This window comes from Hesperophylax consimilis, chromosome 8 (assembly GCF_061612785.1).
Source record: "Hesperophylax consimilis isolate HC1 chromosome 8, BYU_Hcon_1.0, whole genome shotgun sequence".
In the NCBI taxonomy this organism is placed as follows: domain Eukaryota; kingdom Metazoa; phylum Arthropoda; class Insecta; order Trichoptera; family Limnephilidae; genus Hesperophylax; species Hesperophylax consimilis.
The window spans coordinates 22,532,279-22,550,861 of record NC_142843.1 but is presented as its reverse complement, the minus strand read 5'-3'; the positions used below and the strand labels follow the sequence as shown (position 1 = coordinate 22,550,861).

The 18,583-nt window shown below is 33.7% G+C and overlaps 1 protein-coding gene across 1 annotated transcript in view; it reads left to right on the top strand.

Annotated features, from left to right (window-relative positions):
- LOC149421734 (uncharacterized) overlaps positions 1-18,583 on the top strand; it is a 66,129-nt gene that overhangs the window by 25,176 nt on the left and 22,370 nt on the right. Inside the window, exon 3 of the mRNA XM_089634515.1 lies at positions 12,612-12,743. Coding sequence (XP_089490641.1) covers positions 12,612-12,743 — 132 coding nt within the window. The remainder of the gene's footprint in view (positions 1-12,611; positions 12,744-18,583) is intronic.

The window sequence follows — 18,583 nt, the reverse complement described above, 5'->3', positions numbered from 1 at the left end:
TTCATTCTAATATAATCTTTCATACTTTAAACATGTATAAATATTTAATTCATATGTTAACACTAGACCTCACATACTAACTATATACCATTGGTCGCCACGAGACAGGCAGTCGCCTAGTGTGGTGATTTAATGTATCACATGTAAGAAAATGTATTATTGTATTATCATGTATTCTATAAATAAATAAATAAATAATAAAATAAAATAATGAGTAAGATTAAGAAAGAGACGCTTAGATGGTTTGGGCATGTAGAACGAATGAGCGAAGAAAATAGTGTAGGGAGAATATATGACGCAAATGTGAATGGTAGCAGAATTCGGGGACGCCCGAGGAAGACACGGTACGATCAAGTGAATCAGATAATTGAGTCGGGCCATGTCAAGAGTCAGAATAATAGAAAAGTATGTATGAGACGATGTATGAATGTGAATGAGGCAAGGAGTGTGTGCCAAGACCGAGTTGTTTGGCGGTCCGTCTTCTCTACCTACCAACGGCGTGATGGTTAGTGAGTTAGTTTAGGAAGTTTTCTCCGTGGGAATTAAAAAAACCGATGAAGTGTAATCATCAAAATATTTTCACGGACTACAGGCAGTATTCGTCTTTCAACCTTAATTTATAGTGGGATACGTCTCTTTCCTTAACCGCTCACCTCAAAACGTCGAGCAACCGAATAGCGATTGGAGTTCTTATTTCACATGAGAAAGAGCTGAAATCAAAAATTTTCCATCGTCCCTTTTCACCAAAATTTCCCTCCTCTACTTGTAGCTTACAGCCCGAAAACTCCAATCTCACTGATTGCATGTCTAATGGTACGTATACATTTGCGAACCTAAACGCGAACCAAGCCACGAATTACGGGAAAGGAACGAAGCAACTGCAAGCGGCGTTTAGCGCCATTTGCGGTTCTTTGGTTCCATTCCCATAAGTTGAGGTTCAGTTCAGCACTTCGGCTCGCGTATGTATAGGATAATAACTCTATTATATTATAAAGTAACAGCGCACACAGTTGTTTGGTTAAAGGAATAGTGCAATAAGATTAATAATATACGGTGAAGAGCAATTATGTAAGGTGTAGATATAACATCTAGTGCCAAAACACGGTTAAAGATAGCACCTGCCCACCACCTCTCATAAATTGATCGTGATCGTATCTTCTGCAGTTATATTATTGATCATGCTTATAGAAATAGTAGAAATGTCGACCTTAACATTGGTCGCTCGGCTGAGAGTCGGTTGTGCAATCAAACCTTAGCCGCCAGACTTCAGACCTCAGACCCCAGACCCCAGACCCAGACCCCAGACCTGTTGTTCTTGTTTGTGTTTGTGAATGGGTGTAGTGGATGGCGGAGCGTAATCAATCTGTATTACGTCCATTACGAAATATTTAAATAAAGTTTTTGAGAGTAACGGAAATGTCTACGATATTACAATAAAGTTCTTTGTTTATCTCTTTACGATGATCAATGTGAAGAATAAGCACCATCATTATATTCACATTAAAATCCAATTTCATGTGGTTATTCTTTATTCCAACTTTTACTAAGTTTTAACAAACAAGAATCGTTTTCAGATGGTAATGTAAGACGACTTGCTCTTGCAAAATTGATGAAAATTAGGAAAAGTTAAAAAAAATGTAAATTTCCCTGTAATCGAGTGACATAAAAATAGTCCCCTTTAAATAAAGGACACTACATAACGACTCTATTTTTGTGGTCCAATCAACCAACTTATAATTTTTTCGTTATTCGGTGTTTCGTTGGAAAGCTAAAGCCATAATGACAAACAAAATGGGGGTTGTGCAAAATATTTTTATTACACTTAGTGCAGCAAAGACATCTTTTTGGTCTCATATTCAAAATACATTAATTATCATACTATTTTATATGACTGATTTCTTCTTGTTAGCTCACTTAACAGGGATAGCCGCTAGGAATACCATAAAAACAATATAATTTATGGTTGCACTGGATGTTTTGTTGCACTTTGTGGAGCAAGATTGATGGTGGCAATTAACGGTGAGGTTAACCATCGGGAGAGATGTGTTTAGGATGCGCCTGCCCACCTCCTGCGTGGCATTTCAGATTGGGAAAGGCTGGTTTGGGGAGACCCTTTCCAACTGATCTTTCTTGACCCATCGCCTTGTGCCGCAGTGGAAGGAATATGTTCATATAACCGTCACTCCTGGACACACTGATCCCAAGATTCCTACCCAACCCTCGTACCTTTTACCTTCCCAACTTCCTCTTCTTCCCCTTTCCTTAAAAAAAAGTCCCTCCACACAGGAGGCCTTGAGGGAAATTATTTTCCTCAGGGCCTCCTGTGTGGGGTTAATGTAAAAAATGTATGTAGATTAGGTACATAGTTTTTTTTTGGTTTATAGTTTGGATTTACTTAAGCGTATCATAGCGTTGTGCACCGACTTTCTTATATCTAAATACGCTTGCTTGCTTTCTCAAAACAGATACGGCTACAGACGACAAACTCCAATGGGATTTACACATTAACGGAGCCTCAAAAAGCTAATATAACTCACATACTTCTTCGAAAAATTATGAAATGTCTTACGAACAAGGGATCTACAGAGATTTATTATGCTTTAAGCCACTCTCATTGGAAATATGGAATAGAAGAATGGGGCTCAGCAAAAATAAATCTAAGTCATAAATGCACAGTTCAACATTCTAACTAAGTTTGCAAAAATACTAGAAAAAAGGAAAACACAACAAACAAACAAACAAAATATCATAATATCAAAGCAAAGCAAATAGACACGCTAACTACACCTACGGTAAGTGTAACACTGCTTTTGGGCAACGAAGCTCGGACCCTGTATCAAACAAATTAAAACAAAAAATAATTGCAATAAGTCAATCAAATCTTCCCTCTTGAATTATAAGAAAATAACTGACTAGTGTTTTAAAAACATTGTCGAAGAAGTTCGTTATCGTTGTCATAGAAGAAAAAATCTTACCGAACCGTGGAGTTGAAACATAAAAGTCGCTGAAAACCCTCTATCCAAAACCTACAGTTACCTTTAGCACAAGATCTCCTAGAAGGGCAATGTAAATAATCTACATCTATTTTATATTTATATTTCTTGTAAGTCTTCTTAAAATGTCAAAATTATGACACAGTGTTTAAATTAAAAAAAAATCAAAATTGTAATTATGTAAATCATAATTGTATTTTTGTACAAACAAAATTGTGTTGCCTTGATTTTTTTCGGTTTCTCTTGGTGCAACAAAATCAATACGTGAATTGTTCATAGGCCAGTAAGTTTTATGGACAGCTTGTTAGCAGGAAGTAGTTCTATAATAGATACTAATGCCATACACTTATTACCACCGTCTACCAGCCTCTATGAATCGCAGTACGCCTACTTTAATAGTCAGGTCATAAAACCTTAACATTTCAATTCGACTGCGAGTTCAAGTTTATTATGTTGTAATTGGTATTAACTTGGAAGAACATGTGGTCACAGTTTGATGCCACTTCGTTATTTGTTTCATAATAGCATTTTTATTTATGTTCATTTTATTATGTTGTTTTATTCTTATTATGAGTTCATTGAACTAATGTTTTGAATTATTTTAGTGAAGTTATCGATATTTTCAGTTCCATAGCAAACTAACTGAAGTCCCCGGCGTTTCCCAGGTTTTACGCAGAGGTTTTTAGAAATCAGATGTGGACAGACATTTTCTCTTATTTTGAACGTCAAGTGAGCAAAATTTCTTCAAGACGTATAAAGATTCTGATTTGGAGTGGGAATGGATGGGGGGTGGTTTTATGAAATCTCTCGTATTGAAGATCAAGTGAGAAAATTTCATCAATCTCGGAAAAAAAATGTAGATTTGTGTAATAACCAAAAACCCACCGCCTGCCACAGATACTGTTTATATTTATATTTATATTTATTTATTTGCAAAAACAGTACAAAAACCAATACATTGCAAAAGCGGTAAACAAATTATTGAAGAAAATTTTATACATAAGTATACAGTTAAAACATATGCAAAACGGTAAACAAAATATGGAAAAAAATTTATACATAAGTATACAGTTAAAACAAATAAAATATTTCGCGCTTAAAGTCGTTGTAGGACATATGGAAAATATCCAAGTTAGCTGGAAGGGAGTTAATTAACCTAGTGAGTCTTCCCAGGGGCATCACCATTGGTAAGTTAGTTCTGGACCTGGGAAGAATTAAAAGCCTGTGTTGGCGGCCTCTCGTGAAATTATCCGGGACATAAAGTCCTATTTTTGACAGAATGTCTGGAATTGATACTAAACCATTCAGAAGCTTGTAAGCCATCAACAATAATGCGACGTCCCGTCTGGAACTAAGGCTGCAGATATTCAGCATTCCCGAGATAAATGCTGTTGGAAACAGCCATGGGTAAAAACCAAACTCTCTCATATAGAGGTATCGTAAAAATTTCTTTTGTATTTTCTCGACCATTAGTACATAGACAGTGTCCTCTGGCCCCCATACCTGAGATCCACTCTCGAGAATGCTACGCACTAAGCTAAAGTAAAGCAGCCTAATGACTGCAAGGTTTGTCAGTTCCTTTGAATTGTGTATGACAAAACCTAACATTCTTGTAGCTGATTTACAGATCTTTTCAATGTGAGCGTGAAATGTTAAGCGAGCGTCATACACAATTCCTAAGTCCTTATAAGTCACCGTATGCTTCAGTGATGTATCTTTCATTTTGTAACTGAAATATACGATCTTTTGTGACCTCGTAAAACACATAACTGAGCATTTTTGGAAGTTGAAACCGAGTTTGCTGTCAATACTCCAGTCAATAATTGCATTTATATCTTCCTGGAGCTTTTTACAGTCTTCTAATGATCTTATTCTTAAGAACAGTTTAATATCATCTGCAAAAAGTAAAAAACGTACGAATTTGATTTTTCCCCGAATATTATTTATAAAAATTAGAAACAATAAGGGTCCTAAATTGGAACCCTGCGGCACACCAGAGTTTGTAGGATACGCGTTAGAGTTAAAACCACCATAGGAAACGAATTGTTCCCTTTCTTTTAAATAGTTAGCAAAGAGTTTTATTAAGTTTTCGGAAAAACCAATTTCTTCAAGCCTACTTAAGAGCACTAAGTGATCAACCTTATCGAAAGCTTTCGCAAAGTCATGGTATGACGTGTCAACTTGCTCATTATTATCGAGCGCTCTCGCCACGTAATCAATATATGCCATCAAGTTTGTAGTGGTTGATCGTCCAGCCTGCCTGTTTTACACCTGCTTAAATATTTTACAACACATGATGGAAATGACGTAGCCAATCGAAATAGTTGCGCTAACGTATGATTTCCATGATTTTTTTTTCTGTTAGTGAAACAGCGCGCGTAGTTAAAATAATAATAATAAATACTAAATTAGGTCCAGTGGAAAAACTTGTGATTTACTACGTTTAGTATCGCACATAGTTCCTTCGATCAGACAAGCTGTCACTGGCTGCCACAAACACGTCGCCCTAGGTTCTTTTTTGTGAAAAAATGCCTTCCTTTTGAGATGTGCACAAACAGTCTTGAGTAAAAACCAAATCTGATGGAGTTTCTTTCCATTCGAATGTACTCAAAAATCACTTATTATTTCAATAAATACAATTATTCTCAATGCTTTTTGCTACCCGAAAATGTTAAACATCAAATAAAGTGAGACAGTGAACGCAGAAACATATAAATGAATACAAGACAACCAAGTGACAACGTAGTCGTACGTCGCATTCTACTACTCTGAAGACAAGACAACCAAGTGACAATGTAGTCGTACGTCGCATTCTACTACTCGGCTCTTTCGTTTGTTCGTCGAGAAGTATGCGTTGTACACTTAATCTGTTTGTGCAGATAGATAAACAATGCGCGTGTTACTTTTATTTTCAGCAGATGGCGCTGTTTTTTTAAAAAGCATGTTTTTCTTTTAAATAATCAATACCGTATTTGAGGTTTTTAAAGAAAACAAATTTAAACAGTAAAAAATATGTGTATTTTGAGAATAATAAATAGGTAAAAGCACAGTCAGAAAATATAATACAAATCACGAAACAATTGCGAAAGTAGAAATAAATGATAAAAATAGCTAAAAATAATCAAAACAATCATTATTACTAATCTAGGAAAACAATTTTAGTCATATTTAGCAACAGAACTTAATAAAAACAAGCATTAGTTGCAGAAAGTACAGTCAGAAAATAAAATAATAATATCAAAACTTATAAAAGAACAGTAACGAAACAAAAAAATATTAATTATCTAATAAAGTGCTATCTGAGTCATTTGCGGCGAGAGACATGAACTGCACATAAACATCTTTAATTACAATCATAAGAAAGAATACAGGACCAATAGATTTGTGAGAAAGTGCTTAAATATAATGCTTATTGAAACTAGATGCTATCTGAGTTATGTTCAGAGGAGTCATTAGAATAATGTTCAGTGGAGTCATCAGAGGAGTCATCAGATCGCAAACATTGTGTTCTTGACTCGGAATTGGGTGAAACAAGTAAATTTAACATTTCAGAGGGAAGTGAGCACGAATTTTTTCTTCGAACCTATCTAAAACTATTTATTATTGGATCTGATGTAATTAATAGCATGGTTAAAATATCTCTGTTTGTTGATGTTCGGTCGATTTTTATGGTTTGCAATTGCCTAAATCTTCTATAGTCTTTATGGCTTTTATGGCGTTTCTACGCATGGCTTTGTATGAATGCGAAGTTAGTTTGCAATCCTCATAAACACTTAGCGAATCTTCGATGGTTAATGTGCGCTGTTCCTTTAATTGTCGATGATCCCTCCATACTTTTGCCACTTCATCAGAAGAAGCTTCCGAGATTTCTTTCAGGAGTTCGGCAACGGTACGTTTTCCAGTTGCGCGAACCGACATGTGTGCGGCAAACGAAAATTCGACAGATGTCCTCGCATTCACTAAGTTACACACTTTCATTATTTTACTTCGATCACTGCATGCCTCAAAATCCTTTGCGGGCCTTTCAGTGGATGTAGATGGCTGATTTCTGTCCAATTGAGAATTTTCACGTAAATCTTCAATTACAAAAACGTTTTCACTGCCTTGAAGCCACTCACCAAATTTAACAACAAATTTTTCTAGAATTCGAGAGGCTGCGATCCACTTTTTGGTTATATTCAAAGATATTAACTGTACTTGGCTTTTCAAATTTTTTTCACTGCTTGCACTGAGATTTTGACGTTCAAATTTACTTAAAATATGATTATATATTCCCTGAAAACTTTTTTTCTTGGGTAAACTTCTCCACGTCTCGAACAATTCTTGCCTGGAAATCTAGTATGTGGTGCCTGTGAAATGACAAAATATGATTGGTGAGCATTAATGAGCAAAAATATCGAAACTGATTTGAATAGAAAATGGATTGTTCAATCTACAAAAAAAAAATCACGGAACCTTATTGATACTTTATCCGAAATAAATTCTCGAGAAGTTAGTAATTAAATATTTATAAACCACAAAAAAATACACAAGTTAAACATTATTTAAAAAAAACTGTAATGTTTTATATTAATATTTTACAATTATAACATACTCAATACCTTCCAAAGTAACTTCCATTTTTTTTAGAACCAAAACAAAATACTTTAAACACATATACAACCTTACAGCTCGCGCGACAAGATGCGAATAAAAACAACTGATAATTCATTAATTAATTTACCTAACTTTGGGGCTCTGGTATGAGTCAACCCGTGCATTAATTACCCCAATTACAAAAACATCTGTCACACTAACTACCTGTTAATACCCCCATGACGTCATTTTTCAAGAATTCCAAAGTGAGTTTTTTCCGTCTAGATGTATGAAACGAAACACAGTGCGTTATGTCAAAATTTCAAACCGATCGGTGGAGAACTTTCTGAGATTTAAGATTTTGAACAAACGAATATTTAGGACGGGTTGTTTCACAGAATATGAAAAATTTATCAAATTTCAAAGTTGATTTTCAAGTTCTGTGAAGGTTCTATTTAAGTTCTTTCATCGTTTCAGTTTTGAGAAACAACTGCCTAATAATGATAAAGCAAAAGAACTTGAATAGAACCTTCATAGAACTTGAAAATCAATTTGAATTTCGATGAATTGTTCAAATTCTGCAAAACAACCCGTCCTTACATTTTTATTTATATAATAGATCGATCGATTGGTTGAATTTTTTTATTGAAAAATTGTTAAAATAAATTAATATATGCATCATAAATAATAAATTTCAAAAGTAAACTCCTTGAAAGGATTCTCTTTCAGAAATTTTTCATACAAGTTTAGATAACGATACAGAAATAAAAATTAACGTAACGCGAACCTTACAGGTAACATTAGTATTATGTACGAATGCAATTTTTATACCGTGGGATAAAACACATTATTTATAGGTAATAATAAATCAGCCATGCCCTTCATATTATGTTATGCATATTATTTACATAAATTAAAAAAATGTTACTTGATGTATTTAGAGTAATAAATTATGAAGATCCACAATGAACCGGATTTAAAAAACAATAAAATAAAAATATTCTTACATATGGTTATAAAGGAAATTTGCAGAGCAATAAAATAATACCAAATCGTTTTTCATACTCTGTTTTAATACTATTCTGAATGAGAAATGAAAATTGACCTCGACCCCATTCAGCATCATCTGACAGACAACAACTGTTACGTCAGACAGTTTGTTAAGTTTCAGACTGTCACATACTAAAAACGATAAAATACACTCTAACGTTCTTTCCGCCGTAGTACTTACATTAATTCGTCAAGAGTGCACTCGATGAAAAGCAATTCCGTTTGTGTGATCAATGATTGCTCGATTGCTTTATTCGATTATATTCAAGGTGAAAGTCTCGCTGTAGAAAGCTCTCAGGTTGTAGGTACTATAAAACAGAACATTTGTTTGTTTAAAACTCTGGCGGTGTGAAATTTATATATTTTTTTCGTCTGACATTTATATATGTATCGGTTTTGGTAACGGAGCAGTAAAATATCCATAAAGTTACAAAAAAAGGATGCCTTACCTTTAGGTACGAATTGATTTTTTTGTCCACAATTAAAGATTTTTAATGAGCCCGTATTATGTGTTACTTTCTTTGCGGATTTTGTACATAATTCCCTACTTTTTTAAGTGTTTTTAAATTTAGTATGAATAGTTCGAATGAATTGTAAAAAAAAATTAACGATCAAAATTCATCTGCATGTAAAAAAAAATCAAAGAATATCTTTGTATTAAACCACTTTATTAAATTTATATACGTCGACCGGTTTCGGTTGAACTCAACCTTCATCAGGACAGTACAAATATAAACTAAAATATAATACAGAGGAAGATTATTAAGTAAACAATAAAGAAAGAGAAAGTACATAAATGTGAGGGAGAGAGCATCAGGGCAGCGGTGTAGGTAGTGGGGTTGGGGAGGGGTGGGAATTACCCAGGGAGAAAGGAAACATCTTTAAAATAGGGCTTTTAGTTAGTTCTATCTGTTTGTTTAAAATTGGGCAATTATTTTTATTTTTATTTGCTTTTGATATTTCCAATGATTCTAAATTATTGAGACGTATTCCTATTTTATTTTTATGTAGTATTTGAACTCCTGTCGTTTTATTAAATGTATGATTAGAGGTGTTCGGCAAATTCTGAAAAACCGGTATTTGTTAAACACCTGACATGTTCTTTTACTCGAATATTTACATTACGCGCGGTTTAACCAATATATATTGCCGGGCAATCGTTGCAATTAAGTTTGTAGATCCCAGAGTGGCTAAACGTATCTTCTTTATCTTTACAATTATTTAAAAATTTGGCTAAGTTATTATTAGTATAGAAGGCCGGCCTAATTTCTGATGGAAGTTTAGAAGTGCAAAGGGAAGAGAATTTACTTATGAACAAAATTCTACGCCATTGGGTAGTTAAATTATTATTATTAATATTTTGTAGAGCATTATACAGAAATTTATTTGTTGCGATACGGCGAAGTTTTTTTGACAGGATTTTATCAATAAGATCAGAGTGATAACCGTTGTTATTAGCTATTTGTTTTATTGTAAGGAGTTCGTTAGAAAAATTATTATTAGATAATGGGATGGTAACTAGCCGGTGGATCATGCTGTGAAATGAGGAATGTTTATGTGAGATAGGGTGATTAGAGTTATTATGGATTACGGTGTCAGTAAATGTAGGTTTTCTAAAAATGTTGAAGTCAATTCTATTTTTAACGTTAAACTTTCTAGATCTTTCTTTGTCTATCGTTAAAAATAGAATTAACTTCAACATTTTCAAGTTTTAAATCTTCCTGTGAAATTCCATCATTTATATATCAGATGGTATGCAAATAAATTAAAATATATATATTTTTTGTAATCTAATTTCAAATAATCATCCAACTCCGAGATTATACATTTTTTTTGAGTATTTTCTTACAACTTCAAGAATTCGTCGAATTTATTTCTTGGGTTACCTAGTTATTTACAATCCTGGTAGTAAATAGTACTTGATGCCATTTCTTAGAATGCCATATTTATGACAACTGTAAAAATCTAAATATTTCTGTCACTCGAGAAGCCATGTTTCCTGTATAGCAGTAAACACCTACATTTATGACCACACTTGAAAATGAACTCTGTAGAATCGTGTCAAGCACTCTATGATATCACTTTTTTTCATAATGCCGTCTGCCGTACATACATTATTTAATATAGATATATACTTACAGTATATACTCGTATTACGTACAGTTTATTCACCTTACGATTCTACTAAAACAACATTATACGTAATGAAACTTCATTTGGAAGCGCTCTAATGTTTGATTAGAAATCACTATAGAGCTACATCAGATTTTTGTTTTCGAACAAATGGAAAATATGGGACAAAAATATATATAGAAGTTCTATAAATTAGAACTGAAAATATTTGCATTACATTAAAAATAGAATGCAGAAAAGCCTGTGCATATTGCACGCCAGAGGTTTACAGTGCGAAAGAATTTTGCTGCTACCGAAAACAAAAGTTTCTACTTTACTGTGAATAGTAAATCTGCCCCATTTCACCCGACCTTTGAACCCTATTTTTTATTATTGAAGAGAAAACGAAACGTTTTAAAATTATTGTTATGGCGTATGACGCCCAGTCATTGTTTTAACAGTTAAATTAATTTTTTAAAGCTCGTTATAGAATGGTTGTGTGATTTTTACAATGCAGATAGATAAAAAAAACAAGAGCCTACTTCTGGAGAGTTTCCGCTGCTTCAGCAATACAGATCGATAAATTGACAAAATGTTGTATGCAATTAATAAACTACAAAAATACTTCAGAGAATAAGCCAATGAACTCTAATAAAGATGAACGCTTATTTACATACGAGTATAATGTGTACAAAGATTGCAATATAATAAGTATGACGAGTTGGCCAGTATGCTCAGCAAACGAAATTTCAATTGACAATAAGCTCAAATAACGTTTTCTTTTTGTCAGAATGAAGAAGTCGGTATTCTTTTTTTTTTATTTAACGGTAATATAAAGTAAAATAAAAATGATACGAAATGTTGTATTTGTGTTGATCATGATTTCCTCATCTTCTAATTTGTTGGTTCCCACAAAATATAAAATAAATTAAGCAAAAAGTATTTATGTTTGTTGTCTGTAGGTTGCGTTGGGGTTACTTCATAAATTTAATGATTTCCTCATCTTCATATTTAGTTAGCCATAATTTGATGTCTTTTTCAAAATTTTCTATATCCATGGTGTTTTTAAATTCAATAGGAAGGGCATTATATAATTTTATGGCATGGAAATAGTGGTTCTTCTGGCCGAAAGATGTATTTAATTTTGGAATGTTTAGTAGATTTGAGGATTTCGTTCTTGTAGTGTAGGTGTGATGTTCTCTAAGGTGTTCATATTTTCTTTAAAATTGAGTAGTGCATTTTTTGAGTACAGTTTTATAATGCTGAACACGTTAAATTTTATGAAATTTCTTTTGATGGAGTCCTTTCAGGATTATTTTTATTATTACTTTTTGTGTTTTAACGAGCTCCTTCTTGTGAAAGTTTGAGGCAGATTCCCATCCAATAATCCCATATTCTAAGCGTGATTGGCAAAGAGCATAGTAGACTTTATATAGATCAATTTTATTTAGTATATTGCGTACGTTTCTAAAGTAGTACATGAGCTTTGTAATGCTATTTATGTGAGTGTCCCATCGAAGATTTTCATCGATTTCAATGCCGAGATATTTTATATTTTCTTTACTTGCGTACTTTCAATATAACCTTATTGCGTGAGGTATGAATTGTTTAGTTCTTCATTTCCATTTCATACAGCGAGAAGATGAACAAATTCCGGTTTGCCACATTTTATTGTTAGTTTAGTGTCTACCAACCTAAAACCTATTTAAATTACTTTTTCCATTCCGACCAAGACTTGTGAACTCTAAACATCTCGACAGTTTCAAAATAGATACCTCCATTACCATGCCATTTACCCGGAAATATGTATTATTTTGTAGCAATAACTTGCAAACCAACTACTACGCGGATTTAATAATTTCCTCTTTTATTTTATTTTAGCCACTCTGCTCGGTCACGACTGCCTGGTGGAAGATCAATGCGCCATGAGAGTCGCCCACAGTGGCTGTCTGGATGGAGCCTGTCGTTGTAGAGAGGGCTATCTCCAGTTCAGGAAGCACACCTGCCTTGGACGTAAGTATTGGTACATAAGCACCCCACGAGCTGTGAAATGTTAACAAAACGTAACATATAATTTAATAAATAATAATTATTAGCCTGAAACAACTACATACATAAATTGAAAAATCTTCAGAGAAAAGTACATGCCGCCGACTGGAATCGAACCCGCAACCTTCTGATTACCGGTCAGGTGCTCTACCAATTGCGCTACGTCGGCTATCATTCATTCAACAATTATTGCTTATTAGATTTTTTTACTTGACAACAACCAACTCTATTTATGTAGGAAAGACAAATGCTAAATCTCCTACTAGATGGCGTCTTTTGGGGAGACTCTTTGACCTCTCCAACTGGTCTCTTAACCAATATCGCCTTGCACCGTAGTGTGAGGGATATATTCTTATGTTCGTCACTATTGGAAACACTGATCTTTAGATTCCTACGCAACCTTCATACCTTCAGAGATGTGCAAAATGGGTACCCAAAACCATTTGAAATGCAAAATGGAAATGGGTCAAAACTTTTCCATTTGAAAATGCAAAATGCAAAATGGTTTTTAGAAAAGCATTTAAAATGCAAAATGCAAAATACCCATTTTCAAAATGCATTGAAAATGCAAAATGGTTTCTCAGGTCAAACAATTAAAATAATTATTGAATTTTTAAACAATTTTGTCATTTAATAATGGACACCAATGTAGAACAAACATATTACATGATGGTAAATCCAAAAACACCACGACCATAAATATACCACTCTCACCACGACTACAGATAATGAAACCACAAAAAATTTGCGCGGGACTAATGTTGCCAACGTAAAAACATAGAAACTGCTATCTAACATTTAATATTACAGCGTCATGGCCCCATGTTCAGTATTTAAATCAGTATTTTTTGTAATGGTATCACTCAATTGCCAGGGCTCCTACCAGGGAGCAACTTGACAAATGTAAATTATCTCTCATAGCGAGGTTGAGGACCGACTGATATTTGGGGCTTATGAAAAAAAGATGAGTGGAGATAGTAGGAAGAATGTTGCAAAAAAGCATTTAAAATGGAAAATGCATTGAGAAAAGCATTTAAAATGCAAAATGCAAAATGGTTTTTAGAAAAGCATTTAAAGTGCAAAATGGAAAATACCCATTTTGCATTTTGCATTTCCATTTGAAATGGATTTATTTGAAATAAAGCACATCTCTGGATACCTTTTACCTTCTCAGAACTTCCTCTCCTTCCTTCCCTTAAAAAATACCCTCCACACAGCATACCAAAAGATTACACAGGCCCAGAAAGAAATTATTTTCCTCAGGGCCGCTTGTGTTGGGTTAGTAAAAAAGTGCTATCTCCCGTTTTTCTGCTTTGTTCCTGTTTTATTGAGTATTTTGCCACTGGTTCTACAACGTTGCACTCCAGGTAACTGAATTCATATCAAGCCAGGACATTCACATATTTGATGAAGCGGTGTTCCTTTTCACTTTAAACAGCATGTGTATTACGAGGTGACAGTGCTCTGTTAATAGTATTAGCCCCCTAAGCGGGTTTCAGGCATATCGAGTAGTGGTCCAGTTTGTTTGAAATATAAACAGTGTGTGCTCACATTATATCGTCAATGATAACCTTCGTATTCATACTTTCATTGTTATTTTGATCTTTTAAGTCACCAACCGCTGCTGTACTGGTACACCATTGCTTAAAGTCATAAATGATACAATGTGTGTCATCAAAAAATCACTATGGTTAGTAGACGCCCAAAATCCATAGACTATCTTTGCCTCATTGTGATTACGTATTCTGCACCTATCTAGACTTGACTTGACACCATAGACTAAAAATACATCAATGCTTGACACCCTTTTTTAATGGCTTATAATCGCATCTGGTATCACCGAGTGATGATCTCGTGTCTTGACAACAAAGAGATGTTCTTCGTTTTTCTTTCGAGCCTGTCGTTTAGAGTTTAGATGACTATCCGGTGAGGTTATTTAATTGTCTTGGTTCATCAGAGACTATTTAAGAGCAATGCAGAAAAACTAGTTTACGTAGGGCATGAATCAGAGATGTTTGTTTCCATAACCGTGACGCTACACCTCGCTCGTGAGACGCGGCATTACACAGCTGAGAGAGGTGTTGGGTGGTGGTGTGGATGAAGACTGAGGAGCCATGCACATCCAATGCATGTGGGAGATTCAATACAAATTCATCGATGCATTCTAATACACAGTACTATACCGCAGGTTTATTTGAGAATAATTATAATAAATTATGTAGTTCAACGGATTGTCATTGAACTGAGCGGTAGATGAAAAAGGTTGCTTTAAGAAGAGGTAAGAACAAATGTTATGTCAAATAGTAGTCAGTACTAGTAAGATAACTAAAACGGTTCTGACCTAATATTTAATTATGAAAATGGAGCCTTCAAAAGTTCCGCCCCATAGCGGAGAGAGCCCCACTGGAAATTTCCTGTATCTCATCACATTCAAATCATAGATACAAGGACAGAGCTGTGAAATGGACCGCCCTGGAGCGCACCCTACATCGGAAAATTCTATTAATTAATATTACGACATGTACAAAATACCGATTAATAATTACCTACTATAGCTTTCTTAAAATTAAAAGCAGATATAAATTTATCCACAATCGAAGCCTCGACCTCTGAGTGCGATCATTACCATTGCCTTACTTCCAAAGCAACGAGGACGTTGCTGTTATTTTCACATTACACATTCCTTCTCCTACTGAGAGCTCGTTATTTCTAGATTATTATGTTGGAGCGGTATATAGTGAAAGATGCATAAATAATACTTATAGTTAGTATAATCGATCACGACTATTCCGACCAGGAATATTGCGAACAGATTATCCCACACACTGATGATTCCGAACAAGGAAAATACCGTACACCGATTATTTCGACAACGAACATTGTGATTAGATTATAACACAATTGGAAAACTATGGCCTGAAATTATTCGTATTATTTTGGGCACCAATTACTGTGAACATTTAAAACAATTAAAAAAAAGTACATTTATTTTTAAAAACTCCGTAAACAGATTATTCCACACCTTTTTTTAAGAACACTTTTTTATGGATTTGATAGGATATTGTTGGATTTTCATTGCCGATAAACGTTAATAAAATATGTATATAGTATTTCAGACTAATCAAAATGTATTAAAATTATCGACACGTAATATTAAATCAAGGGCGTCTATTAGTTTATTTAGTGATTACCCGCCTTGACACATTACCAAAAAATGTGTTGATCTGATTACGGTTCAGTTATCAATATGCGTAATAATCTCTGTCAGGTATAATCTGTGTGAAGAAAAACAATTATGTAAGGAATAATCCGCGTGCGCAATAATCTGTTTTCGGAAATGTTCGGAATAAACTGCGTAATTCGTGGTCGTTATAAGTTATTATCTTGCTGTTAACCCATTACCTTAAAATCCACAATTGCAGTGTTGTGTTATTCGTTCATGTGTATTACTTGCGTGATATTTCCGGGTTCAAAATAGGTTAAATAAACCTGTGTGATATGCGCGTATATTATTAGCAAACGTGCCTATTTCGCTGGCTGCATCTTATGTGCAATAGTGAATATAGTTTAAAACACAATATACAGGTATAATAAACTTAGTCACCCTGATAACTATCTAATAACATAAATGGAATGCCCTGCTTTCTACAGTCAGGTCAGTAATGTTAATTTCAAAAATATTAATATTCACGAACATCTTAGATAGGCATTCGAAGTATCTTTCAGATTTTAATAGTAATCAAACAAAAACAAACAATAAAAATTTAGGAAATTTTTCATGGAGAAAAATTATTTGTAATCCGGTTTAAAACTGGATTGTAGAAAATACGAATGATTTAACAGATTTCCTGTTAAACTTTTAGTAAATTAGGAATATATTACCAGCACATCAGAACACGTGTTCACGAAAATCCGAATATTTTCGCATTTCGTCATGAAATATTATCAAGTCAAATGCACGTGTTTCTACATGTAACGTATATTCGTAATTTACTATAAGTTTATTAGAAAACCTGTTAATTCATTAGTTAAGGCCCGCAATCCTGTTTTTAACCCGATCTCCAAAAATTTGGAGAGATTCATGATAAATTAGCAACACTAATTTTTTTCCGTGTGACAGGTGAAATTGGAAATGGAAATAAAATAAATAATTTAAGAATACTTTGAACTTCAGAAAGTCATAAATCGTAAACGCAAGTTAAGCGAAGGGCCCTTCGAAGGTAATACGCTTTAATGGCGCTATAAAATTTTCGATCAGCCAATAACTCCATGTTAAATGATACCGATTAAACTCGCAGAATTTCCACGGTGTCCGTAACTCGTCGTACAAGCGGCAAACTTTTGAATGTACATCATATTTGTAGTCGATTTTGTGGTTTTTTTTTCTATTTGACTTCTCGTTTCCTGTAAATCAAGTCTGAAGTTGGAATTTTTAAAAATTAACATCAGCTGTTTTCTTCAACCTTTTAGTTGCCAAAAAAAAATCTTTATGCTCAGATGGAACAAAAAGTTATTTTGCTTGTTCTGTGATATGATTTTCACGTAGAAATCTTACTGATATATTTAATATTGCGAATTTATTAAAAATCAGGTCAAATTATTCATATTCCTGTTAAAAATGGGACACCAGGTCTTTAACAAAGGAATTGACAGTTTTTCCCAAGAAATTGTCAGTAAAACACGAATGTGTGAATGTGTATGAGGATGTCGGAACACGTGTTCATAAAAATTCTAATATTTTCGTATTTCATTATTATATCTATCACGATGAGCTGCATATGAACACGTGTTATATATTCTTAATGTATTTATATTTTATTAGGAAATGGCCTGCCATTAAGTTTTTACCAGGATTTTAATAAATCAGCAATACTCGTATTTATCCGTGCTCCAGTTTACTGCGAGTTTCCGAACACTGTGTAGATATCTGGCTATTTTCTCATACCGTTTTCGTTTATCCATATTTCTAATTACAATTATGTATTTAATATTATATTACCAAAACAATCCTTTTGAAGTTTTTAATACAATCAAAACCTCCAGGCGTCAAAAATATTAATAAAGTTGTGTTGGTCCAAAATTACTACAAAAACTTTAAAGGTTTCTAAATAATACTATAATAATAATATTATTAAATTATTTTAGTTTTGCTTTTTTTTAAATTACTTAAAAATAATGTTAGATAGAAAGGTGTAAATGGTTTTATGAAATCAAAATAATTATAACAATTTCTCGAATTGTCCCAAACGTTCGGCGTAACGCTAATATATAGGTATTGCCTACATTTCTTTCCGGTTAAAAAAATAAGCAAAAAATACCAAAAGAAAAGATGTCAACTTTACGACACAGTTCTCAGGGTTTCTGTTACTCTACCACAAGCCACATTATTCGAAACGATTCCAGATTATAATGCAATAGATTTAAATTATTATAAAAGAACAATCATACCAGTGAGATTGTTCTATTGTTCAAAGAATGGCTGCAGTGTATATAATATTAAATGCAGGGAATTGTGAATGTGAACAGTAATTTGTCTCATTAGTTAATTATTAGAATCTTTAATTAACTTACGAAGTTTTCAGATACCGGCTATGACGGTTACTTTAGCCATGGCGGGTAACTTTTAACCTTTAAAAGGTTAACCTATTCCCGATTTGGATTAAAGTTATCCACCAGGGGTTAAGTAAACCGGATTTATGAAAAGGAAAAAATGTAGGTAACTTACTAATTTCATGTATACCAAGCGCGGACTAATAATCTTATAAATTCCCTCTTGTTTTACAACGCCGTGTGCCAACATACCT